Source organism: Cucurbita maxima, unplaced genomic scaffold, assembly GCF_002738345.1.
Source record: "Cucurbita maxima cultivar Rimu unplaced genomic scaffold, Cmax_1.0 Cma_Scf00006, whole genome shotgun sequence".
In the NCBI taxonomy this organism is placed as follows: Eukaryota; Viridiplantae; Streptophyta; class Magnoliopsida; order Cucurbitales; family Cucurbitaceae; genus Cucurbita; species Cucurbita maxima.
In genome coordinates, this window is record NW_019272022.1 from 394,343 (window position 1) to 420,690 (window position 26,348).

Sequence of the window (26,348 nt, forward strand, 5' to 3'; positions counted from 1 at the left end):
ATTTAAATTTCAAGATTTAAAACTTTTTTTAGTAAATCAAACATTGGAACTCAGGTACAGAATTATATTTTAAATTTCAATTAGATTAAAATTATTATAAAAATAATTCATTGGATAAGAACACTAGGGGAGAAAAAAAATTATCAACCAAACAAAAATATTTAAAAATTGAAAGGCTAAAATAAAATAAAAATAAAATTTTAAAGGAAAAAAATATAGAGACCCAAATATGTAATATTAAATATTATGTTTGGCGTTTTATTTTTCTGGCCTTTTTGGACATTTCCCCCTTCCAAATTTCAACAACCGTAAATACGCGGTCCGTTTTTCTCCCAATAAAATCCTCTGCTCCCGTTAGGGTTCTCATCATTCAACCCCCATTTTCTCTCTCCCTCTCTATGTTTCTCTCTCTACGTCCCATCTTTCGATACTCTCAATTCGATTTTTTCAAATTCCGATTCAGTTCTTGTTGTCAATTTCCTAGTTTCGATCCAACTTTGAGCTCCTTTTGTTCATTTAAGAATGCCTGCCTCTGATTTTCAGGGTTCTTCGTCGCCGTTAGCCAACATTGGCCGTTCCATCTTCAGTATCCGGCGTGATCAAGTTCATTCCATAGAGAACGGCTCCCACGACGGCGTTTCCTTGGATTCCGACCTCGATTCATTCCAGAAGCAGGTCACTCAACGGTTCCAGGACTTGTCGTCGGCTTCTGCCGATGAGATTTTGTCGCTCTCGTGGATTAGGAAGCTTTTGGATGCTTTCATTTGTTGCCAGGAGGAGTTCAAGGTCATTTTGTTTCAGCATAAGGCGGAAATTTGTAGACCGTCCATGGATAGGCTGGTTTCGGATTACTTGGAGAGGAGCGTGAAGGCGCTTGATGTTTGTAATGCGATTAGAGATGGGATTGAGCAGCTGAGGCAGTGGCATAAATCGTTGGAGATTGTGCTTAGTGCTTTGGATAATTGTAGTCACAAGAAGACTCTCGGTGAGGGCCAATTTCGCCGAGCGAAGAAGGCTCTGATAGATTTGGCGATTGCAATGCTCGATGAAAACGATGCCAATTCCACGGCCATTTCTCAGAGAAACCGTTCTTTTGGACGCAACAATGGTACCAGAGACCGCAGGTCTTTAGGACATTTCCGTTCGCTTTCATGGAGTGTTTCGCGTTCCTGGTCGGCAGCTAGGCAGCTTCAGGCAATTGGGAGCAATTTAGTTGCTCCGAGGGCGAATGAGCCTGTGCGTAGCCTTGCGATCCCTGTTTTCACGATGAACATGATATTGCTCTTTGTAATGTGGACTCTGGTGGCGGCGATTCCCTGTCAGGACCGCGGCTTACCACATTTTTCGCTGCCCCGGCAATTCGCATGGGCGGCGCCAATGATTTCTCTTCACGATCGGATTTTGGAAGAATCGAGAAAACGGGAAAGAAGAAATGCTTGTGGGCTGTTGAAGGAGATTCATCAGATCGATAAATTTGCGCATATTATGAATGAATTGGCGGATACAGGTCACTTCCCGTTGACGAATGATAGGGAAGAAGAGGTGAGGGAAAGGGTGCAGGAGCTATCTCAGATTTGTGAAGCATTGAAGATTGGCTTGGATCCTCTGGAACGGCAGATTAGAGAGATGTTCCATCGAATTGTTCGCTCTAGAACGGAGGGGCTTGATTGTTTAGGACGAGGAAATAACCCTGAATAGAAATGGTCAGATTATTGCTGATTACAGAACATCTTCAAAGTTGGCTTCCAGCATTGTGTAATAAACAAAAGGGTAAGAGGAGTTTCTTTGTATTTTTCAGTGTATATTGTGCAAGGAAATTAGATACGGAATGGACTCTCACATTCCTCAATGCTTACTTTTTTATCTTTCCATTTTGGTGGGTTGGGGGGTTGGAGCTTGTACAATCCTATTCTGTCTATGTTACATCTTCGTTGATGTAGGTGTTCTTTGTGATATTTATTACATGGTAAATACAAACAATTATGTGTTGAGGTAGGCATATCTTTTGATGAAATTCTGCGTTATTCTCATTGGATTTGACGTCCGCTGCAATGGTTGTTTGATTGATTAAGAATAACGAGATGGCTTCCTAACGGCCAATGGTTGGACATGATCTTTAAGTGCTCTCTGCATATATAATGAGTTCCACTTGTTTCGCCAGTTCTTGTGACTTATGGATTGCATTTGATGCAGAACTTTTTTCTCATTCTTCCATTTTGCAGGGAATCTTTCAAAATTGGCTGGATTTCCTTGCTTCTGCGAACCTGACATTCGAGAGGACACACACACACACACACCTACACACACACTGTCTCTGTCTCCCTCACATTACAATTCTTTCAAAAAGCATCGATCGTTTAACTTTCAGCTATTTCATTCTTGGAAGAAAGAAGAAAGATAAAGCATAGGAATGAGGAAGTGTGTGGCATTGACTCATGGTTGTGTGAGGAAGGATAAAGGGGAATATGAGATTTACTTCAGTTGCTGGATCCATGCCATGTGAAAACTAGAAGAATATTTATGTAAGCAGAAGAAGAAAGCGCCTGAGCATAAGTCGAATCTGATGCCTTGCTGCTTGAAGATTCTTTATTCTTTACGACCGATGAATGGAATTTTCCGATGGTAAATTTTCTATAAATTGTCTCCCCCCCTTTGTTTCTGTGAAGATATTACTTGCTTGACCAATAGGCATACTTCTAAGTTGGTCCTGTTTTCTTCATCCGGTTAGTTCTACCTACTTGCTTTTAGCCTTGATGCTTAATATTTTGACAATGGACTTCTTATGAAGCCCACGCTGTTCATGCATTTCAACCGTTGTAAGGTCATCCAGAAGGGTTTGAAATTCATTTACCAACTTGTGACTACCAATGACTGCATTGAATTAGTCTAATATTTATTTTTTGGTCAAGCTCCTTGTTATTGACTTAGAAAAATGTGGCCTTGCTTTGACATTCCCATAACTTGAAACCGCACTTCATCTCTACCAGTCTTTACCTTTGTTGCATGTCCTGATTGCATAGTTTTTTTCTCATCTGATATCTTTTGTTATTCAAATTTTCGAAATTTACAGAATTTGAAGTTTTGAATTATTGTTTCTGCAAGAAATGAATGCTCTCTGCACGTTAACATAAAGTTAGTGCTTTAAAGATTAAATGTTCTCAATTAGAACTTCGAAATATGCTAACAGCATGGGCAAAACTAGAACCTTACATATGTGTCCCTCGTATTATAATTGGTTAGCTGTCGTTGGGTGCAGGCTTTTATTGTCAAAAGTTCTTCATTGGCTTTTCTTTGCCAACTCATTCATCTCTTTATAAATGTATAATTAATGCAGTTTCTATTGTACAGGCCGTTTGTGACGCAAGCCTGTAGAGCTTACCAACCGTTTGGAAGTTCCAAGTGGTGCTATTATCAGCAACTGGCTCTTTACATTATTATTATGATCGAATTTACATTTTGGGGGTCTTGTGAAAAGCTTTTATTTCTTCAGAATTTTTAACCTCTCATATTTTTCTCTCGTTTTTTACTTTTTACCAAGCTAAACACAACAATTACAAGGGATGCGACAAGAGCTGACCCTGCAACGATGATTGGAATACGCATTTTAAACTGTTTTTTCTCTTGCTTTGCCTCCTTGCTCGAATCTTGATGTGTCACCTTCTGTGGTGAATTGCATTCTTCTCTTTCTTCTTTAGTTTCATCTTTTGTTTGGGAACTTTTTCCTTTTTGATCAACTTCTTTTTCTTCATGCTCGTGTGCAGGGCTTTGCAAATATGGAATTTCTATATCTTCAGGTTCTTTCAATTCCCGAGTGTTTCTATATGTTTCCGGCTTCCCCAGCCCCGCTCGAGTATGTCGATTTTGCTTAAAATTTTCCTGCTCTTGATCAATTGAAGCTTGTGGTTGTGTTTTGACATCTGGTTTCTTTTTTATCATAGTTGCCATATCACCATTATGTTCTTCAGCATTGCCTTCTTTTTCTTTTTGATGATTGGCTGTTTCTTGTGATGTTCCTTCGGCTACTTCTATTCCTTCCATACTTGTAACTTTAGGGACCTGTATTTGTCCATTGATATTTTCTTTTGTGCCCTCATACTCTGTAGCTTTTGTTGCTCCTGTTTCTAGTTGTTCACTTTCAGAGTAGTCATTGGAACCTCCATCAGTATCTTCCATCTCATTGCCCTTCAGCTTCTCGATCTCTTCTGGGGTTGTTTCTGCTGCATATTCTATCTTGGAAAATGCTTCCTGCTTGGCATTTTCTCCTCCAAATTCTCCATTTCCATGAGTATCTTCAACTAATTTGGTCTTTTTGCCCGTTTCCGGAGTCTCAAGGTCTGTAGGTGCATGTGGAATTGCCTCAGCTTCAGAATCCTGAGATTCAAATGTGGCATCGCCAGCTTCCTGTTCCTTCACCCCTTCAATTCCTACTCCAAGGATCCCCTCCACCAATTTGGGCATCAAAATCTTCAAAATGGACTTTTCATCATTATAAGTGGCCTTGATTTCATCCAAAATCACACCATCTGGAATTCGAAAGATCTTCTTGAACCTCCTTGTCTCTGTTTCTTTCTTGTACGTCAATCTCGTAATCTCCATTTTCTGAACAGGTTGTCCCCAACTAATCTCGATCTGAGTACCGCTTCCATTGATAGTTATCACAATGTCGTCTCTTGCAAAGCCTGCAACAGGAAAATGAGAGAAATGAGAGAGAGAGAGAGAAAGAGGAACAATGGAGGGATGGATGGATGGACGGACCTGGGAGTTTGGCAGTGAGAAGGAACATGGAATTGGTTTCATCAGAGAAGAAAGAATGAGTGGAAGTGGTCTTGAGCAAGTGAAGCTCAAAGGTTGAGGAAGGATCATCCTCTCTGGTAGGGCTGATCTTAAGTTCAAAATGTGAGGAATCATCCATTTTGTTGATGAAAAATGGATGAGTTAGAGGGAGTTTTATAAGAAGGAAGAGAGTAGGGGCAGCAAGCAAAGGTGGGGTTTAGGTGAATATAATAAGTGACTAAACAAACTAATAAGTGGTTGCTTCATTCATTCATTCACATGGATTTTGCATGCAACACTTATTCCTTACTTTTGAAGATAGGTTTGAAGGAGACAATGGTTACCTTTGCCTTGGCGGGAAGCTACAGCTCCATCACCATTGATGATGAGTTTAATCATTCCCCCCTTTTTCTCTCTTTCTCATCTTTTTTTATTTGATTTGATATGAAGGTATATAGTTTGGGTGTGGGGCTCAAGCCATAGATATTATTGACTCAAATATTTGATAAAAGAAATTCCAATAAAACCGTAGTCAATATCACTTAAGGAAAAAAATATGACCCAACTTACCGTGGGGAATGACAAAGTCAAAATACAAGATTGAGTTAGTGAAAAGTGTAAAATTTGTGAAACACAAGACACCTATCTAGTTTGACCCCTAGCCTCGTATTTTGTGCACACCCTTGCTTTGACTGCTCTATGTAATCCTCATTTGAACTTTTAGTTCTTAATTTGTTCTTTAAGTATCATGTCATAGGTCCATTTATTCATTTGTTCGCTGTCTTGTTCATACTTGGGAGTTCATTTCTAAGTTACAAGCTTTCTTAGGCTATACCTTAAGTTTACGTGGTTATACTCTTTGTAAGACATTTTGTAGAAACTCCTAGTAATTAAAATCTTGGTAGGTGGTTACTGCTTCATTGTGATTTAGATTTCTTAGAATGAAAACTTTTATAGGGTGGAGGGGTGCTAGAAAACTTTTATAGGGTGGAGGGGTATTGATAGCAGAGACTATACAATTTATTCATGAAATAACTAATAATTTATTCCAAAAAATATCTATATCTTTTTAAAAAAATAGTTAGGTATCTTTATTCCTAAAATATCGGAATAATTTTTCCAAAATATATATGTATTTTTATTACCAAAATACGTAAATCATTTTCCTAAAATATGTATACAATGGGCTCATGTAGTTGTTGGGTTTAACCTTATTGAGCTAGTGATTATATTTTAACACTCCCCTTCTGTACAAGTTCTCATTCGTTGCACCATGTCGAAAACTCTCATGTTTATCAGGATTTAACTCTTTTGTAAACAAGTTTGTCACTTGATCATTTTTCTTGATCTATTGCATCTCAATTTCTTCCTTTAGGACTTTTTCTCTATTGAAATGGTAGTGCACCTCCACATACTTTGTTCTAGCATGAAACACCGAATTTTCTGCTAGGCGAATTGTAGATTGGTTTGTCGTAATGAAATGGTATTGATAGTCAATTTTTTGATATAAATCCTTCGTTAAGAGTTTTAGCCATGTACTTTCTTGAGCTGCTCCAGTCGTTGCTCTGCACTCCACTTTTGTAGTTGACAATGATACTGTTGGTTGTCTTTTGCTACACTAACAAATTGTTTTTGAATCGGAGCTTGAACACATACCTAGTGATTGATCTTCGGGTATCGTGGTCTCCTGCATAGTCAACATCACAGTATCCAGTTAGCTTGCAGTCTTCACTTCTTTTGTACAAAAGACCATAATCGATTGTACTTTTGACATATTGCAAGATCTGTCGAGCTGCATCCAAATGTCTTCAAATCCATTTTCAAATTCATTTGGTTGGTTCATGTATATCTCTCGATTTAACTCTCCATGCAAGAAAACATTCTTCATATCCATTTGCCATAATTTTCAATTTTATTTGCCACAAATATTAGAAGAACTTGTACGACAGTGATCTTCACTACTGGTCTAAACGTTTAATCATAGTCTAGTTCATATTGTTGAGAGAACTGTGAAGCTATAATCCGAGCCTTGTATCTCTCAATTGATCCATCCAAGAGACACATTATTTTGTAAACTCACTTGCAAGAGATACGTTGATATCTCTCTTTTGGATTCTTTCTGGCTGTCTAAGTTGTTGAGGTGCCTTTTCCTTTTCACCGAGCTCACTTGATTAAGTCACTTCTTTCTCTCCAACGTTAGTGTCACTTGGATCTCCAGACACATCAGCACTTAAGAAAATGTGTAAAGTTTGTTTCCCCGTCTTCTGTGGGAGAAGTTCTTTAATGTTGTCCAAGTCTAGTAATACTTCTTCTCCAAGGGCCACCCTACTCCCATTGCACCACTTTGATCATTAATCATGTGGTTCGAGTATCTTGAATCAATGATCCAATCATCATCGTAATCGATATGCTCTCTCATCATCACCATGAATGGTAGCTCGTCATTTTCTATGACACATATTGCCTCTGCATCCCATTCATCCTCCTCCTTTTTGGAGATTTCCACATTACTTTCATAGAATTTTTCTTGAACCAACAATCTCGACATGTGACCCTCTTCCTGCAATTATAGTAAATACCTTCAAATCTCTTCCCTTGAAAACTCTTGTTGTCTTTCTTTTGAGCTCTCCAAGGTTGTGCAGTTCCTTGTTAACTTCTTTCTTTGTCACAATTTTGGTATTCGCGTGACTTAATGTTGCTCTGACTTTTACTTGTGTAGAGCACTCTTTCTTCACTCTTCGATGTGAGGTCTCCCATTTGCGTAGTCATGACTTCTTAGTTGACTCGCAAGTTTTTGAACTCTACAAGTGATGGTTGAGTGAGCTACTCTTGTACAACAATTACGAAACTTCTATATCTTGGCCGCAATCCGTGGATAGTGATTTTCTTCATTCAAGCTTCTCCAATGGCGGACTTTCGGTATAGTTTAGTGATTTCCCAGCAGATCGACTTAACTTTGTGGAAGTGCTGAGCAATCATCATGTCACGATGTGAAATTGACAACAACTCGTTCTCTAGAAGTTGTAACCTTGTATTCTTCTTCTTTGAGAACAACATCATGAACGTGTCCCATGCTTCTTTTGGTGTCTTGTCATCCCAAATATGCTCTAACATCTCTTCTACGATCATGGTCTTCAAGGAAAATATTGCTTTGCTTGCTTTGATTCTCCATTTGTACAATGCGCCATTAGGATCCTCCTTTGGCAGCATAGTTTCACTCCCACCAATGACCTCCAAAAGGTCGGGTCTTATGGGAGGTTTGATCTTTGTAAATAGGACATCATGCATGTTACCCACGTGTTGTAGTTGTTATTAGGTTTCTTAATTCCTCCAATGATTTGGAAATCACCCATCATATTGGTTATATCTCAGTAATACCAAACAAGCTTTTTCGGCACAAAACTTGCAGTCACAGATTACTAACAACACAAAAGAAATTCACTCACTAATAATCACAAGAAATCATTTTTAATGTGGAAAATCAAACAAAGCTACAACCACAGAGTATATTAAGAAATTCAAGAGATCAGACAATCTACACCAACCTTGTTCTAATACCAGATTTTTTGTGTGAAATACTTGCACTCTTTATTACACCAATCGAGAAGAGATTACAAGATACTTTATAGAAACTACTACTCATGTTGTGCTTGAGATTTCTTGGGATTAAAACCTTGATAGGCTGACTACTATTTTGTTGTACTTAGATTTCTTGGGATGAAAACCTTTGTGGGTAGGAGGGGTATTTACCGTAGATAGACAATTTATTCCTAAATAACTAATTATTTATTTCTATAATATCTAAATCCTTTTACTTAGGAATTTTCATTCTTAAGATAACTCAATTATTTTCCTAAAATATCTAATTATTTTTACTCTTAAAATACCTCAGTTTTCCTAAAATATATATACAATGAGCCAAAGATATACGAATCTCTTCCACTTCTTCTAGAGAATAAAACACATCTTCAGAGAATTCTCGAACCTCTTCTCCTCCAACCCCTTTGGGATTTTCTTTCAAGAGCCTCCCACAAGTTTTGATCTTGTGTTCGAGTCATAGCAAGGAAGAACTTGTGGGAAATGAAAAACTTTTGCATGGTTGGAATACATCAAGAAATCTTGCAAGTTAAGGTTTCTACAAAGGGAGAGATTTTGCTCTTCTATTTATTGTTTTGTTTTAATTCTTAATAAAAATCAAAATGGTTCCCAATCCTTCCTCTACACGTGGATTAAGAGTTCATTCCCTTCAAGCTCTTTCTTGCAACATGATCTTTGAGTTTCATGAAGAAATCGATGCCAAATACTCATTGTATGTAGTTGGAAGGATTGAGTTTCTAAGGTATTGAGGCTGACCATCTGTGTCTTCTTCTCTTGTTTTGGGGGAAGACAATGATGACGAGGTTGGTTCAATTGAACTGACCACACCAGCTCCAAATCAACCCTCTCTCAATTTTTCTCCAATTAAACCTATTTTAAGCTGGTTATCAAGAAATTCTTGATGCCTTCAAAAAATAAACTCAAAAACAGATCTACCAAAAAAAATTTGGAGGAATGCGGACATTGGGAGCTCGAGAACTGAGGACTAGAATGTCAATGATGAAGTAGCTAATTTGGACTTTTCTTAAGAAATATTTATTGGAATCGCTTGTATTTCCATAAGAACTCTAAGTCAAGTAAGATTTATAGGATTATGGAAGAATTAAATGAAGAATCCAACATTTTGCTTAGAAATTAAGTATCATTGACATAATCCACTAAATAGATTCTTTTGTTCATGAATTTTTAACCTAGGCATAATATGACATGTCAAGGCTATATTTAAAATTTGATGTCATTGGATGACAAGTAGCAAAACCGGTAATAGTGTGAAATAATTATAATGCCCCTATGGTAAAATACCTTTGGTCCATGACTCAAATTATCCCTAAATGTCATGAAACTTTATAATAGACATTATTTTATGATATATAAAGATTATATAACGTTCTAGAACCATTGGATCATGTTTGGGGCTTGAACCAAGTTTAGGGTGGAAAAAGAACAAGACGCCCCTAAAGTTGCTTTAAGATATTTCAAAGTCCAAACACCCTCCAAATGACTCAAAGATTTAAGTATGGTCTATTTGTGAAGACATGAAGGTTTACCTAAGATTTTAAGATCTTTGGATCAGGATTAGAACCTAAACAAAGTTAGCCTTATAAGTTAAGGCTCAAGGGAAATGACAAAACTACCCTTAATGACTCCCTCAATATTAGCTTTCTAGAATTTTCATGAAATATGTTATGCCGGTTACCCTGAATGTTCCTGGTTTATAGGGCTTAAGAAGGTATGTTAAGATTTATGCCTCAAGAATAACCCTTAAGCAAAACCTAAGAACCCAAGAAATTAAGAGGCCACATTAAGGATAAGAAGAATGCTAGGTATCACTCAAGGGCAAAGGACTAAGGTCCACGCATTCATAACACTCATAACTCAAGAATCCCTAAACCTCCCACAATACACTATGTTTATGACTAAGACTGGAACATAAGAAGTCTTGGATGTAGGTTCAGACAGCATCGTTTGGAATGTAGGAAAACTTGGATGCAAGTTTCATATTATGTCACTTGGAATGTATGAAGCTTTGAGCATATGATTCTCTAATGACTGATGTTGGCTTTTTGACCCTTAATCTCAAATTAATTAATTAATTGAAGTTTTGATAATAATAAACCTACACTTAATTATTAACAATTATCGGTGTTTTGAATTTTTCACTAAGGTTGGGGATAATGATTTTAACGCCTTTTCAATCACTTAAATCAAACCTAAAACGAAAAAGTTACCGTCGAAACAAGATACTTGAAACAAGATACCTGACGTGATGATGTGGTGGCTAAATTGACATCATAGACCAATCAAAGTATCCATTTATGACAGTTAGAACCTTGAAACAGTAACCTAAGGGTGAAGTTTTTAATTATTTTTGAAATAAAATTATTTATACATCATATATCATTTGAATTAAAAAAAAGAAAATCATTACTCACATTATTTTTATTAATATTATTTATTATTATTATATTATTATATTTATAGTAAATTTTGAAATTTGAATTTAACATTTACTCACATTCCTTTTTATTATTGTTATATTATTATATTTATAATAAATTTTAAAATTTTCTTATTTACCTGAATTTTTATTATTTTGATAAGTATGATGTGAAAAAATATTCTTTTAATGTTAATGCTATAATTGTTTTTATTATACTTTAAGTAATGAGGAATTTAATAGAGTATCTATTATGAAATTTGGAAAACTGTTTAAGTAATTTATGAGGGAACAAATCAAGTTAAAGATAGTTCATAATTATGAATTATTTAAAATGGATGTAAATGAATGGATTGGTGATATGTTTACTAGATTTACTAATATTCTAAATGTTTTGAAAAATCCTAGAAAAATATATTCTACCCCTGAAAATGTAAGGAAAATTATTAGGTCTTTACTTAAAATTTGGGAGTGACAGCGATTCAAGAGGCAAAGGATCTCACAAAGTTTCCTTTGAATGAACTTGTTGGTTCTCTCATGACACATGAGATTACCATGAAGGAGCATATGGAAGAGGAATTCAAAAAAAGAAAAGTGTAGCCTTAAAAGACTCTGGAAGTGACTCTGAAGATGAAGGAGTCCTTGATGAAGACGATGTTGCCTACTTTACATGTAAGTACAAAAATTTCATACAAAGAAAAATAATTCAGAAAATATTTCACAAATCAAAAAGATTCAAAAGGTGAAAGAGCAAACGATGAGATAATATGCTATGAAAGTAAAAAGTCAGGTCATATAAGAACGGATTGTCTTCTTCTCAAATTATCAAAGAAATCATAGAAGAAAACAATGAAGACTACTTGAGTTGATAGTGATGAAAGTGGAAGTGAGGAAGAAGTAGCAAATTTTTGTTCATGGCTCAGAGTGACAATGATTATGAACAAGAGGATGAGGTAATTCTTGAATCTACAAAGTTTTTGAAAAATGCAACTTGATTTAGAAAAACTTGGTTCAAAGTAGGTTTCAAATTTTTTTTTTATGATCTTGTGAAAAACATGTATATGTGAGAAAAATGCATTAATTAATAAAATTCAATTTCTCGAGCATGATGGTTGTGAAAAAGATAAATTAATTAAATTATTCTAAGAAAATGAATCAAATAATTTGCAAGAACTTGTTACGGTCTATTAAAAGGTTAATAATAGGTGCTAAAAAATTAGATAAAATACTTGAAAGAGGTAAGTATAAAAGAGGATTGGACTATATTGATGAATGTTCTACCCAAGTTCTAAAACAATATTTGTTAAGATTTGTGCATATATGTCATTAGTGGGGTGTTGAAGGTCATATTAAATCTAAGCGCTTTAAAGAAAATTTTTCTCAAAATATAAAATTTAACAATATTTTAAACATAAACTTAGTCTAAGAAATAAACAGTGGTTTGCTTCTTAGATAAGTTTGTATATAAAGATTATTCTTATTACTTATCCAAATACTAAGTCTCAAACCGGAAATGAATTTGTTATGACTAACTTATAGGGCTCAGACAAATATGGTAACAAAAGGTCAATTTTGAATATATTTGTTTTTAGATTTGTTTGAAAGCCTCCGAAAAAAAATAGGTGGTATTTGGATAGTGGTTGTTCAAGAAAAAATCAATAACCCTCGTACTAACAAGAAAGAGTAAAATAATTGGTAAGGGTTCTGTAGGTAACACTTTTACTCCTATTGAAAATGTACTCTTAATTGATGTTTAAAACATAGATTTTGATGTGAGGAAGGTTTTAAAATTATATTTGATAAAAATAATTGCATAGTAAAAGAAAAGTTTTATGGTCGGGAATATAAATGACAATGTGTACATTATTGATTTAAATGATTGTCCTGATAAATGTCTCTCGACTTTGCATGATAAGTTTTGGCTATGATATAGAAAACTAGGACATGTTATCGTGTGCATACAAATTTTATTTGTGTACCCTAATTTGTGATACTAGTCCATGGCATACAAACCATTTGACAAGTTTCATAAATTTTATCTTTTTCAAATTTAAATTTAGAAAGATATCTAATTAATGAATTTTTTTTTAATCTTAATCTCATAACCAAGAGCTAGCATGCAAAGTCGAGAAACATTTATCATTTCTAGGACAACCATTTAAATCAATAGTATACACATTTTCATCTCTATTTCCAACCAACAAAATTTTAATATCGCTAACATTTTCAATTATGCAATTATTTTTATCAAATATAATTTTAAAATCTTTATCACATAATTGACTATAACTCATGCTTTTTCAATAGGTGTAAGTGTCATTACCTATGGTACCCTCACTAATTATTTTACCATTTCTTATACAAAGGTTACTAAACCACCGTCCTTTTCGGAAAAAACTCACAAATTTGGATTGATTTCCCATCATGTCTTGAGCAACCACTATCAAGTACCACTTATTTACTTATTTTTCTCGGAGACTTTCAAGCAAACCTAAAAACAAAGATATTCAAAATTAACCTTTTGGTATCCATACTCGGTGAGGTCCTAAAAGGTTAGTCTTGACAAATTTAGGAATTCATTTCAAGTTTACATTCCTATCGAAAACATTATATTTGGATAAGTATAACAAGAATAATCTTTATGTTCAAACTTACCACATGAGAAACACATATAGACACAAATCTAGATTTATCATTCTTAGATACAAATGTACATGTGTTAGGCTTCGGCATGATAGGGGATGCTTTAACAAATATTGTTTTAGAACTTGAGGGGTAGAGCATTCATCAATATAGCCTAATCTTTTTTTTACCCTAAGGCTTAGCTCCTTCAAGTATTGTATCTAATTTTTGGGCACCTGTTGTTAACCTTTTAAGACTCTTTAACCGTACCAAGTTCTTGCAAATTATTTGATTCATTTTCTTTAAACAATTTAGTTAATTTATCTTTTTCACAGCAATCATGTTCAAGAAATTGAACTTTTTCAATTAATGCATTTTTCTCACTATCAAATACATGTTTTTCACTAACTTCGTCAAAAAAATTGTTGAAGCAACTTATTTGAACAAAGTTTTTTTAAATCAAGTTGCATCTCTCAAAAACTTTAAATAATTCGATTCAAGAATTATCTCATCTTGTTGTTCATCATCTTTGTTACTATGAATAAAAAATTTTCTAGTTCTTATCACTTCCACTTTCATCACTATCCTCCTAAGTAGACTTCATTGCTTTTTTCTTGGATTTCTTGGATGATTTGAGGAGAGTCATTATGAGTCATAGCAAAAATTTGCTGCTTCTTCCTTAGTAGACTTCATTGCTTTCTTCTTGGATTTCTTAGATGATTTGAGGAGAGGACAATTCGTTCTTATGACTTGATTCTTTACATTCATAGTATATTATCTCATCATTTTTGCTCTTCTGACTCTTTTTTGGTTGGTGAAACATTTCTTAAAATTGTTTCTTTCTTTTGATGAAATTTTATACTTACGTGTGAAATAAGCAACATCATCTTCATCAAAGACTTCTTCGTCTTCGGAGTCAACTTCCAATGTGATGGACTTTAGGGCTATACTTTTTTTCTTTTTGGATTCCTCTTTGATGTGCTCCTTCAGGGTAACTTCATGCGTCATGAGAGAACCAACAAGTTCATCCAAACGAAGGTTTGTGAGATCCTTTACCTCTTGAATTGCCAACACCTTTGCTTCTCAACTTTTAGGTAGAGACTTAAGAATTTTCTGTATATTTTCGGAAGTATGAATATATTTTTCCAAGATTTTTCAAGGTATTTAGAATATTAGTAAATCTAGTAAACATAGATTCATTTGCATCCATTTTAAATATTTCATAATTATGAACTAACATGCTAATTTTTATTTCTTTTAACTTATTTATTTCATCCTGAGTTACTTCCCGAGTTTTCCAAATTTCATATGTAGAAGATCACATAAAAATAAAAGCAAATAAATAAATTTTAACTTATTTTTCCGTTTTATTGGAACGTAAGAGTTTTTATTAACATTTAATCATAATTGATAATGGACCAATTGCAAATAAATTTTCATTCTAGTTTTCCAACAAGTATCATTTGTTCCATCAATATAAGTAGACCTAGAACTTGATTGTCCTCCACAAAAACCGTTAACAATAAAATTTATATAAAAAATCTATATGAGCAACCCACTTTGATACCAATGGTTGGATCGGTATGACAACCCTAGAGAGGTGAATAGAGTTTTAACAATAAAAATAAAAGTACGTGATTTTTTTTAGAAATGAGTAGAAAATGATAATTAATACAATAAATTAACTCAAGTCAAAACAATAAACAATTATAAAAATATAACACCGTAGTTTTACAGTGTTCGGTCAAACTCGACCTACTCCACTCCTCAAGCACCTCTTGAGAATTTGAATAAAATTTTCTTACACCGCTATTTTTACGAGTTGAAGAGCAAACTCAATCTTTTTCACGACTCTAAGATCAAATCATTACAAGTGTTGAAATTTGGTAGGAACACACCAAATTTCTAAAAACTAGATTTACAAATTTGAGCATTCACTAACTATTTTCTCCAATAAAAAACTCTTTCAAGAATAAAGATGAAGAGAAATCAAATTTCCTCTAAAAATCTCACTCAAGAGAATTCTCTAATATAATATAAAAATAATAAAAATTTAAAATTTTAAAATTTATTATAAATATAATAATAATAATAAAAATGTGAGGAAGGGTTAAATTCAAATTTCAAAATTAATTATAAATATAATAATAAATAATATTAATAAAACTAAGGTGAGTAATAATTTTTCTTAATTTTAAATTTTTAATATTTATTTGTATTTCTATTTCTTAAAAGTAATTAAAAACTTTTAAAAATTCCACCCTTGTTATTCTGGTAAAATTGTGAGTGCCATATTTTGATTGGTCTATGATGTCAATTTAGCCGTCACATCATCATGTGGGGTATCTTGTGTCGATTGTAACGGTTGTCTCTATGATTGAATCTGTGATTGAAAAATGAGTTAAAATCGTTATTTTCAATCTAACAATTCAAAATGTTGATAATTTTTAATAATTAAGTGTTTGTTTATTATCCTCCAAACATTAATTAATTAAAATTAATTAATTTGAGATTAAGGGCCAAAAAGCCAACCACAGCCACATGAGTGAAAACAAGATTCAGAGGAGTGATGATGCACTCCATTCCTTTAGGATATCCGATCTTCAATACCACAAAAAACCTCGATACTATGAATAGATTTCCAACATTCACTCTCGTCTACAAAACCTTCTTCTCGTCCAACCTACCACCTCCACTCTCCTGTTGTCGCTCACGATGTATGTCACTTGCAGGGCGAAATCTCATGACAATCAATACGAGCAAGTAGATTGTTGCCGGGGTTCAAGTAAATTTTTATAAGGGTTTGTTTAGTTTGAAATTTTGTTTAGGATAGGTGAGAATAGAATGTTCGTGAATAGGATGCCGTAAAAAAAATTCATGGTTTATAGGGTTGTACCAAAAATGTTATCAAAATTTGGGAGTATTTTTAACCATTTTATAACCTTATTTATTTTTAGATAATTAACTATAATTAATTATTATTATTAGTTCGTTATTAAGTCAATATTAAAATAACTTTAATTTGATTTCATTCCTATACCTTCTTATATGAATTTAAAAAAATTAAAAAATACTCATCATTTTCCAAAATCATTAAAATAAAATTACCATATAGTACACGTTTTATTAATTTTTTTTTTATTATATAAAAATTAATTGCAGTTGGAAGAAATAGTTATTACCTATGATGGATTATTTGCATATCAATTTTTTTGTTAGTTAACTAATTGAATCATTGGTTTGATAATGAAATTAATTTCGTAAGATATCCTTCTTCGATCTAATTCATCGTTCTTTTTCTCTTACCGTATTCGTGGTAATTAATTAGGTGAACTAAGACATAAATCTAGTAGACGACCCTCCAACATTCTTACCATACATTAATTTGACCAATACACAAATGGTGTTACATTGAATAATTTTAAATGAATTCAAGCTAGAAATTATCCCAATCGTCATTCATGCTTTGTTCGATTGTGGTGAAGTAAGAAAAAAAAAGAAAGAAGAATTAATCTTTTTTTTTTTATTGAGGTATTTGCTCATTTTGATCCCTTTATCATATTTTATCATACTAATTTCTATTTTACTTTCTCCGAGTTCATTCCTAAGAGAACTCCATTTGACAATTCCTATTTATTATAGCAATTTGGAAATTATACCATAGAGCAAGAGCAATTAGCTTTCGACTTCCAAGAATATGAAATATCACACGAATTTCATAGTTGATGGCATGATTGTACCAATTTGATTTAGGGAGGTTTAATTCATTATTTTGAAGGTTAAATTACAATTAGATAGTAGTCGTTATAGTATTCATCATTCAAGTAGCCGGGATGAAATTATATTGTGAAGTAGTTCAAATCTTAGGTTTAGAAACAAGTCCAAATCTTACTTTCTATTGGATTGATTTCTCTCGATTCCCTTCTTGAATGTTCATTTAGTCTTTTGGAAACTATGTAGTGCAAAGTTGTCTTCAAATGGTTCGAATAGATTAGTGTTCGTACTTCCAACATTTAACCCTAACCTCGAGAAGTAAAACAAGTTATAAAGAAGAGAGGAAGAAAAAGGATGGGCGATCCTTGGTAATTGCATATGAAAAGAAGAATACATATAAAAAAAAAAGTATGCTAAAACTGCTGCTGCACATTATTCAGCTGTATTGGGGTAAAACAAAAAGAAATCCTTGAGAAACAAGAAGGTTAAGCTCATTTCTATGAATAAAAAAAAAAAAAAATTAGAATCAGAAACGCTCATCATCTGAACTCAACATTTAGAGGAGCTTGATTTGAAAAGGATATTGGTGTTGGTGTGTTGGTGTGTTGGTGTGTTGGTGTGTTGGTGTCACATATAGGCTAGCATTCGAAGGAGTGACCCGGACATAGGATTTGCGGCGGCCTTCGTTTCTCCACAACTGGGATCACTGTTTCCATCAACTATGAAAAGCATGTGCACATGATGATTGTCAGAGCATTATAACTAATAACAACTTCCAACCCCCCAACTCATTCTCCATCGCATAACATACTCTTTCTTCTGCAACTCAACTCAAACAACAACTATAACTCCTAATTAAAAACACAATGTATTCACTACGTTGCTACCTGCTTTAGTCGTTCCTTCCCTCTCTCAGCCTGTCATAAGAAAAGCGAACACAAAGGCTATACTCAAACACCTTATAGAAGTTAATTTAGCAAGAAAAGAAATTATGTCAAAGTTATCGATCCATAGCCCTTGGTAATAAGGTGCAAATGAACAAAGGATGTTCATGGATATCTCTTGAACCTGGAGTTAGATTCATTTGGTACATACCTGTATTAGATTGTTCGTGTATCACATAATGATAGTACATGTATCGTTATTTCATATATGGTACATGCATGGTCATGGAGGATGTTCCAAAAATCCTCTCTCTCTATATATATATATAAAAGGACCACCTAGGCAGAGATTTTAGAATCAAGAAGAAAATGCATAGACTTGAATGTGGAGAGAATCCTATCCCATTTTCATACAAATTTTAAGTTGCCAAAAAAATGTGGAATCAAAGCCAAGTTCGGGAAAGATGTCAATGGGTGGTGTGCTACTGCCACGTCTGGTGAAGTCAAACTACAACAACTAGAGCATTCAATATATTAGACATGGTTGAGGACGATTATGTCGAACGGGAGGAAATCGAAGACGTGAGAGTAAATGACATCAACACGCAGAAACGAGCAGAGATGAAGGACAAGTTGTACTTGTTATTGCAAATGGTTGATTAGTAAAATTTGAGAGTCAATGAGGCATGGTACACACTAGTAAATGGTCTTCAAGGGGGCCAATTGAGTAAAGCAAGTACAACTCCGAACACTACGTGGTGAATTGGAGGCGATGAAGATGAAGGAGTCGAAAATCATATCCGACTACGTTATAAGTGTACAAACTATAGTGAATTAACTCAAGAGCAACGATGAAATTCATTAGAAGTTGCAGGTTGTGGAGAAAATTTTGCAATCACTAAATAATTTCAAGAATGTCATGTAGACCATCCAGGAGTCGAAGGATCTAGAAATTCTAATTGTTGATAATGTTGCAGGATTGCTAAAGGCACGCAAGTAGCACAGGATTGGTAAAGCAAGAGGTACATCTTTATCCACTATGATGAGAATACTAAGGCTATAAGCTGTTTGATCCAATAGAGAAGAAGATAGTGCAGATAAACGAGTATAGTTCATGGGACTGAGAGCTATATTACCTTCTGTTTCAATAATCGGTGGTTCTCTTCCTCAAGTCGGGCAGCTATTAACTCTAACTCAACTTGATGTGCCTAAAATCCACATAACCAAGAACAAAATACATTTAAAATCAACAAGAATGAGCAGCAGCAGCAGCAGCAGCATATGGTGGAAGAAGATAGCAAAACCTCACATGTTTCCTTTCTCTGGATCTGGCAGCAGACTCCCTGTTCTTAATCATCCTCCGTTGTCTTTGCAAGGCAGCCTCATCCATGGGCTCCATGGGGGCGCGCCTTCTCTTCCCCGATCTCCCACTAATTTCACCGCCATTCCCAAACCCGACAATTATCTCCTCTTCAAATTGGGGGAAACAATTCAAGGGATTCAAAATCCGCACATCCTCCTGCGCTTTCACTCCAATAAAATCCTCCCATCTCATCATCTCCTCTACCGCCTTCTCCCTCCAAACATCGTCCACACCTTCAGAGGCAGTAGATGGCCCACCAAGCTTACTATCCATATCCATGGCGGACATATGAATGGGATTAGCTACTACTTTTGCTGCTGCTGCTGTTCTAAATATCTGATTTGATTTCTTCATCGGAGATGGATCCGAAATTTGTGTGCGTCAAGAACAGAAGAGGAGGAGAAAGGAAGGAAGAAGAAAAAGAAGGCGACAGTTGCGAATCTCTCGATTTCTGTGGCGCCATTATGCTCGATTGATTGCCCACAGATCTTCTCCCCCTCCATTTTCACTGCTCATCCAAACTTGAGACTAATTTTTTTTTTTTTTAAATAGACATTAGAGCTTAATATTTTTTTAATTAAGGTTTAGAAAATTTATTTAATGGTTAATTTGTGCATTTAAAATTTTTAATTTTGAGTAAATCTTGATTTTATTAAAATTAGTATTATAGAAATTTTATTTTTTTTAGATACAACTAGCAGAGTGGATTAGAAAAAATTTAAGCTAAAATATAATTTAATTAATTAAATTAACTGTATCTGCATCATATTTTTGAAATAACTTTGAAATTCGATCTCTCTAGTGTCATATATTGTCATTTTCTCCTCGATTTCTCAATAAATCTTAAAAATAATGTTGCAAGGAAGAGTTGGTGGTTGATTTCATATTTTATCCATTTTCATCGGTTTTATTCTTTTGTCTCAATTTAGGGCCGAAAAGAGTTAGTCATTTTAGTATTTCTATGCAAGCTCACCCGTAGGATCAACTTGGACAAGCATTTTTAAGTTAGAATCGAGTTAATGTCCAGATATATGCATGATTTAGCTCGAGAATCTAGCAAGCCATGATAAGTCCTAAGGTGCAGGCTAGGTTATCGCTCCTAGATTCAGGACCCATTACTCATGAGAGTCCATTTAGGGACTATTCCCTTTAATTCCAAATTGGAACCCAACCAATAAGAATAGTTCATGATTGATAAGTATATTACGGATTTGAGATATCTTTCAGTATGTCCATGAAGACTTAAGGGTTGATACCACATTAAACCAAAGAGACTTGAGTCAGTAGAGGACTTAGATTTTATCGGATGTTACAAGTAGTTTCATTAGTAGACTTCCATGTGGGGACGGTTAGAGAGCTCACAAGCTCAACCGTAATTGTGAACTTGTCTTGAGGCGATAAGGATTTACATAGTGGTACCACTTATGGGGTCACTCCTACAAGTTCTATGATGATTTGGAGATTAATAGTCTGATAGTAGCTCCTATTCATGAACCTATCCCAAAGATAGGGTCCATAGTCATTCGTATTAGTTTATTAGAAGCTAGATTAGTCACAATCGTGCATTGAGGATAGTTATGCGCCCTAAATAAAACTCATGTGGGACGATCAAGAGATCTTCAACTATTCGTTGGTCGTAAACTTGCCAAAAAGGGTAAGAGTTCACATGAGTGTAGTAGCTTGGCATACATGAATGCCGGTCCATATTAGATTATGATGACACTATGTAGTTTATTAAGGAGTCCCCAACAAAGATGGAGTGATATTTTCCATAATGTCCTAGTAGTTGGAATAGTCAGAGGTAGCAAGCACCTCACAAATACATGGAACTTGGACATGTGTCACAGGTAATAACAGTTCCGTATGGCTAACCAAACCTACCTTAAGATCCTATAGGGAACTCAAATGGGTGTAGATGTTCTCTGAGTGAGCGGGCCAAGTATGAGACATTGTGAGACAATTTGCTGTTTATTTTATATGTTTTAATCCCAGTATGACGTCCGTTATTTTAAAAATGAAATTTTTTATCAAGTCTTTTAAATCTTGAGTCAATACATAGCAATTCGTGATTCAAAACTTTACAAAGAAAATCGTTATAGATTGGCATCCAAGCCTAGGTGGATAAGTCACGTAGACTATTTTCTTAGATAAAGAGTCATTTAAGTCATGTACAACTCAATACAAGAAACACCACACCAAAGTAGTGACAATTAGTGACGAACCGATAACCTAGCTTCAGCTGAAAGAAGCCTTCTTCTACAGGTACTATCCAATTGTCAATTAATATCGGAATCCGACGACATGGCGACAAAGAGAATTTAAAAACTTTGTTAGGCTCTCGAGTAACGAGTAAGATAGATACCCACATCACAAGATTAGGACAAAATAGCTGAAGTGGAGTGGGGCAAGGACGAGGCATGACCTACGCCACCACGCAGGAGGAAAGAGGAGGCTGACACCATGGTAATAGATTTCTTACGAGTCTCGGCTACTATGCTTATGCTTTATCTGATTCAAAATTCACTCACTTGTTTAGATCTATGATGTTTATGAGACATGCACGTTAAGGGTTAGAGTAGAGTACAAACTTTATGGACCCTACCTTCTCTTTTAAAATAAGACTGCTACTACATGTGTGTCATGACTAATGCGGGTCTAAAATCATTAAAATAATTCCCTTTAAACATTTTCATGTACTTAAATATTCAAAAATTTATTTTGAATATAATAATAGCACCATAAAAATAGCAAAGTGGTAAATTAGAAGAAAAAAAAACATTTTCTATCAAAGCTTAGGAAAAATGTGAATGACTTATCCTAACATAAAGGCGGAAATTTAAGTATTGTGAATGGAAAAGTTAAACATGGTTTTAGTATTTAAAAATGATCACTATGTAACTAGGTAAATGCAATCACATGCAACATGGTTCATGATGAGACCTACTTTTACATGACTATTCTCTAGGCTCTACTTTCTTTTTCAAGTACAGTTAGATGTATAGTACTTCTCTACACATGATTTACACACAGTCACATGAACCCAATAGGTGGGCTCGTATATGATAACTCTCCAAAAGTAGAGTTATAAGTCTTTTTGTAATTAATTTGCACTCATACAAACCATTTGCTCAATTTGTTTTAATTAGTAAGTATGAAATAGTTCATTGTGGTTCAACATGAAAAGAATATCAATTTGCATGAATCAAGCCTCATTGTACATTTAATTGAGTTATTAGGCAAAATTTCATAATATTTATGTTGAACCAGGATGTTGTAGCAAATTTTGAAACAACACTGGCGAAAAGCAAATTTTCGGGGATGACATGGAAATTTTAATCCACATTAGCACTTGACGCAGGTTATTGTGTAACGGCCCAGATCCACCGCTAGCAGATATTGTCCTCTTTGGCTTTCTCTTTCGGGCTTCCCCTCAAGGCTTTAAAACGCGTCTACTACGTTCCACACCTTTATAAATGATGGTTTGTTTTCCTCCCCAACCAACCAATGTAGCATCACAATGAATGTAATAGCCCAAAAAATAAAAAAATAATATATAAAGAAATAAACAAATAAAAATAATTATAAAAAAAATAGTTAAATAACAACAATAATAATAATAAATAAATAAAAACTTTCCCCACTTATCTCCACTAACCTCTCATCTCTTCCCATAATTATCTCAGAAACACAAAAACAATAATGATCAGATTTTGGAAAAAGTAAAATGGTTTTCAGATGGCAGATTTAGAGATTTTGGTCAGTTTATTAGTAAAATCTTATCTCATATTTCATTTTCCTTTATAGGTATGGTTATAAGAAATTAGGATAGATCTTCTTCCCTTTATCCAATATTATACCTAATTAATTAGATTTTTGTTGGCAATTATATAAATCTGTAAGATTAGGCAAACATTACAATTGGACAATAATATCGGTTTAAAAAATAAATCCGAGTGAAGGAATGTTTGTTTAGAGAATGAAAATCTATTTATACAATTAGAGGAGGGAAGATTGAGGAAAAATTTGGTGAAAAAAATTTAAAAATAAAATAGGGAGTATGAGAGGACAATAAACTTCATTCAATTTTGTCACTAACAATATATTCCCTACAACAGTAATAATAGAAAATAAGATATTTAGAGATAATAGTATAGAGTTCAAACTTGAAATGGATGTCATGGGCTCACATGGGTTGACTCGGATTTCAAAGGACGAAATCAAACTTTCATTAAAGATATATTTGTGACAACGACTTAAGCTAGCCAAGTAAGTGGCCTTACTATCGGCATGGTTAGGTTATATTTGATGTTGACACGTGCCTGTTGTTCTGCATGTGTCATATATACTGATATGTGTGAATTATCTGTGAATCGGTATGCTTATATTATATTTATGTTATGCTATAACATGTGGATTGTATGATAATAATTATGGTATAATGTGTTCAAGGATATGTTTGAGATAGGATACGAGAATGATGCACAAAACGAAATCTAACGATAGGAGTAAGATACGTTCATGAAACGTTAAGGTTAGGTTACATACTAGAGTGCTATGGATATGGGAGATTGATGAAAGAATATGGTTAGGATATGGGTAGAAAGAGATAGGTTTGTGATAGATTGATAGAACGATAGCGTTAGGATACGTTCCTGTGATGATATGACTAAGGTACGTTCACGTAACGATATGATTGTGATAGGTATAAGAACGTCAAGGCTATGATAAGTTAGGAAACGATATGACCACGAAGTGTTTACGATATGACATGTTTATTGTAACGACCCGAAATTTTCTACTTAATTTAAGGTCGCTACCGTATACGTACTATAAACTTTGAATGCAAAAGACTTCATTTAAATTCCATAAAACATAACCTTTATTTTAAAACACAGCCATGGACTTACGTGTTTTGAAAACATCTTTAAAACGACACCACAAAAGATTAAATAAAATGAATTAAGAGTTTAAGTTAAAAACAACCTAGTCTAGCCTAAGTTTAAGAAAACAAATACCACTACCTTATGCATGTGTCATGGTCTCGAATTGCGATGCCGTCGTCAGCCGTATAGGAATGTCTTGCCTTAACCTGAAAAATGAGGTAGCATATGGCTTGAGTATTTAAAGAAATAATCAGTAAGTGACCCCACTATTGGGGTTAAATGCAACAATCACATGCAATGAAATGATGGGGCCTATCTTTTGTTTCGTTTCGTTTTTCCTACGGTGCTGTCCTAACAGGTAATCGTGGACGTGTATCATATACTCTACACACAGCCCATACGTGTGAGTATGGGCTCACCAGCTAGTTCGCACACTGCTGGGCCACTTTTCTTATCCGGTGGGTATACTCTGAGAGCCCCTTATGTCGTAACTCATTAGAACTAGTAACCGTCACGACAGCACTATGCAAAGCATAAGGATCGTTATCCTGCCATTAGATGTACGTGTCCGTACCCTCGTGATGGGATAGGGGTATCCCCCAGATGCATGAACACACATAATGCATGAGGTCCCCACTATTTCTACAATTTCATTATCCTTTAATACAACCCCGTTAGCATTAAGTACATATCATATCATTTTTCATATCGTTTCAGATATCGTTCATCATTCATATCATATCGTTTCTCATTCTTCCGTTCTCAAATCATACATAATTCTAACAAGGTTATATTTCATGTCATTTATCGTAATTTCATGTCATTCATATTATGCTGTATACACACAATTTAAGAGACCTAACATAACGTTCTATGCTTTTAACATAAAATTTCATCATATACACATCATACCATGACATATTGCATCACAATGTATCATATCATAAACAAGTAATAACGTAAACACTTCATAGTCATATCATTCTCTAACTTATCATAGCCTTAACGTTCTTATACCTATCACAGACATATCATTACGTGAACGTACCTTAGTCATATCATCACAAGAACATAACCTAACGCTATCATTCTTTCAATCTATCACAAACCTATCCCTTTCTACCCGTAACCTAACCGTATTCTTCCATCAATCTCTCTTATCCATATCACTCCGATATGTAACCTAACCTTTACATTTTTTGAACGTATTTTACTCCTATCGTTACATTTCGTTTTGTGCATCCCTCTTGTATTCTATCTCAAACATATCCTTGAACATATCGTATAGTAACTATTATCATACAATTCACATATTATAACATATACATAACATATAGGAAACATATTGATCCATAGACAATTCACACATATCAATATATATGACACGTGCAGAACCACAGGGCACGTGTCAACATCAAAATATAACCATGCCGATAGTAAGGTCACTTACCTGGCTAGCTTAAGTCGTTGTCATGAATATATCTTTAATGAAGGTTCGATTCCGTCCTTTGAAAACCGAGTCAACCTTATTGATCAGATCAATCTTCACGTGAATCTCCCATGAATCTGAACCCGTTAAAGGCCATTCTCATTTTTTTTTTCCTTGAGTAAATTTGACCATTATTGTTTTTCTCTTTCTTTTTGCAATAACTGTTACTTTGTGGGTAAGGATGAGTTGATGAGAGATAATTGTGGGAAGGGATGAGAGGTTCGTGGAGAGAATTGGGGAAAGATTTTTTTTTTTTGTTTATTTATTTATTATTATTATTTTAACTATTTTTTGTTTATAATTATTTTTATTTATTTATATTTTTTGGCTATTATATTTATGATAAGATATATTGTGATGTGATATGTTAATTTTAGATTGTTTTGTGTGATCATTGAGATAATTGTTGTATGAATTGCACGTTATGAAGCGACATGTTAAAAACATGGAGCATTATGTTATGTTTTCTAAATTGTATGTATACAGCATGTTATGAATGACATGATATCAAGATAAATGAAATGAAATGAAATGTAACCCCATTAGGATTATGTATGATACATAGACTGAAAAATGAGGAATGACA

At 34.2% G+C, this 26,348-nt stretch overlaps 3 protein-coding genes across 5 annotated transcripts; 1 reads left to right on the top strand and 2 right to left on the bottom strand.

Moving 5' to 3' along the window:
• Window positions 1–346: 346 nt before the first annotated feature.
• LOC111480600 lies at window positions 347–7,894 on the top strand. 2 transcript variants are annotated; one of them, XM_023125739.1, is made up of 5 exons: window positions 347–1,770; window positions 2,223–2,622; window positions 3,349–3,665; window positions 3,762–3,850; window positions 7,493–7,894. In XM_023125739.1, exon 1 carries the CDS (start codon window positions 523–525, stop codon window positions 1,696–1,698), a length of 1,176 nt encoding a protein of 391 aa, XP_022981507.1. In that variant the 5' UTR covers window positions 347–522; the 3' UTR covers window positions 1,699–1,770; window positions 2,223–2,622; window positions 3,349–3,665; window positions 3,762–3,850; window positions 7,493–7,894. The 2 variants fall into 2 exon arrangements, with proteins under 2 accessions (XP_022981507.1, XP_022981506.1); XM_023125738.1 differs by lacking the exon at window positions 7,493–7,894 and having other exon boundaries at window positions 3,762–3,991.
• On the bottom strand, window positions 3,552–5,371 carry LOC111480753. The gene is made up of 3 exons (XM_023125917.1): window positions 4,756–5,371; window positions 3,736–4,679; window positions 3,552–3,578 (listed from the first exon to the last, which is right to left on the bottom strand). The coding sequence occupies exons 1-3, from the start codon at window positions 4,910–4,912 to the stop codon at window positions 3,552–3,554; spliced, it is 1,128 nt and encodes a 375-aa protein (XP_022981685.1). The 5' UTR covers window positions 4,913–5,371.
• Window positions 7,895–17,552: 9,658 nt separating the features above from the next.
• Window positions 17,553–19,893, bottom strand: LOC111480681 (G-box-binding factor 4-like). Of its 2 annotated transcripts, XM_023125844.1 has the most exons (4): window positions 19,337–19,893; window positions 19,164–19,235; window positions 18,031–18,060; window positions 17,553–17,862 (listed from the first exon to the last, which is right to left on the bottom strand). In XM_023125844.1, exons 1-4 carry the CDS (start codon window positions 19,742–19,744, stop codon window positions 17,782–17,784), a joined length of 591 nt encoding a protein of 196 aa, XP_022981612.1. In that variant the 5' UTR covers window positions 19,745–19,893; the 3' UTR covers window positions 17,553–17,781. The 2 variants fall into 2 exon arrangements, with proteins under 2 accessions (XP_022981612.1, XP_022981613.1); XM_023125845.1 differs by lacking the exon at window positions 18,031–18,060.
• Window positions 19,894–26,348: the final 6,455 nt, after the last annotated feature.

Excerpts from the sequence above, each read along its gene's own strand:
- LOC111480600 (XM_023125739.1), top strand. The coding sequence starts at position 523 with ATGCCTGCCTCTGATTTTCAGGGTTCTTCGTCGCCGTTAGCCAACATT.
- LOC111480753 (XM_023125917.1), bottom strand. The coding sequence starts at position 4,912 with ATGGATGATTCCTCACATTTTGAACTTAAGATCAGCCCTACCAGAGAG. Across the intron at positions 4,680-4,755 it reads TCTCACTGCCAAACTCCCAG|GCTTTGCAAGAGACGACATT; the intron begins GTCCGTCCATCC and ends TTCCTGTTGCAG. Across the intron at positions 3,579-3,735 it reads ACGAGCATGAAGAAAAAGAA|GGTCAGCTCTTGTCGCATCC; the intron begins GTTGATCAAAAA and ends TCATCGTTGCAG.
- LOC111480681 (XM_023125844.1), bottom strand. The coding sequence starts at position 19,744 with ATGAAGAAATCAAATCAGATATTTAGAACAGCAGCAGCAGCAAAAGTA. Across the intron at positions 18,061-19,163 it reads ACCGATTATTGAAACAGAAG|GCTGAGAGAGGGAAGGAACG; the intron begins GTAATATAGCTC and ends TTCTTATGACAG. Across the intron at positions 17,863-18,030 it reads GGAAGGAACGACTAAAGCAG|TTGATGGAAACAGTGATCCC; the intron begins GTAGCAACGTAG and ends TGCTTTTCATAG.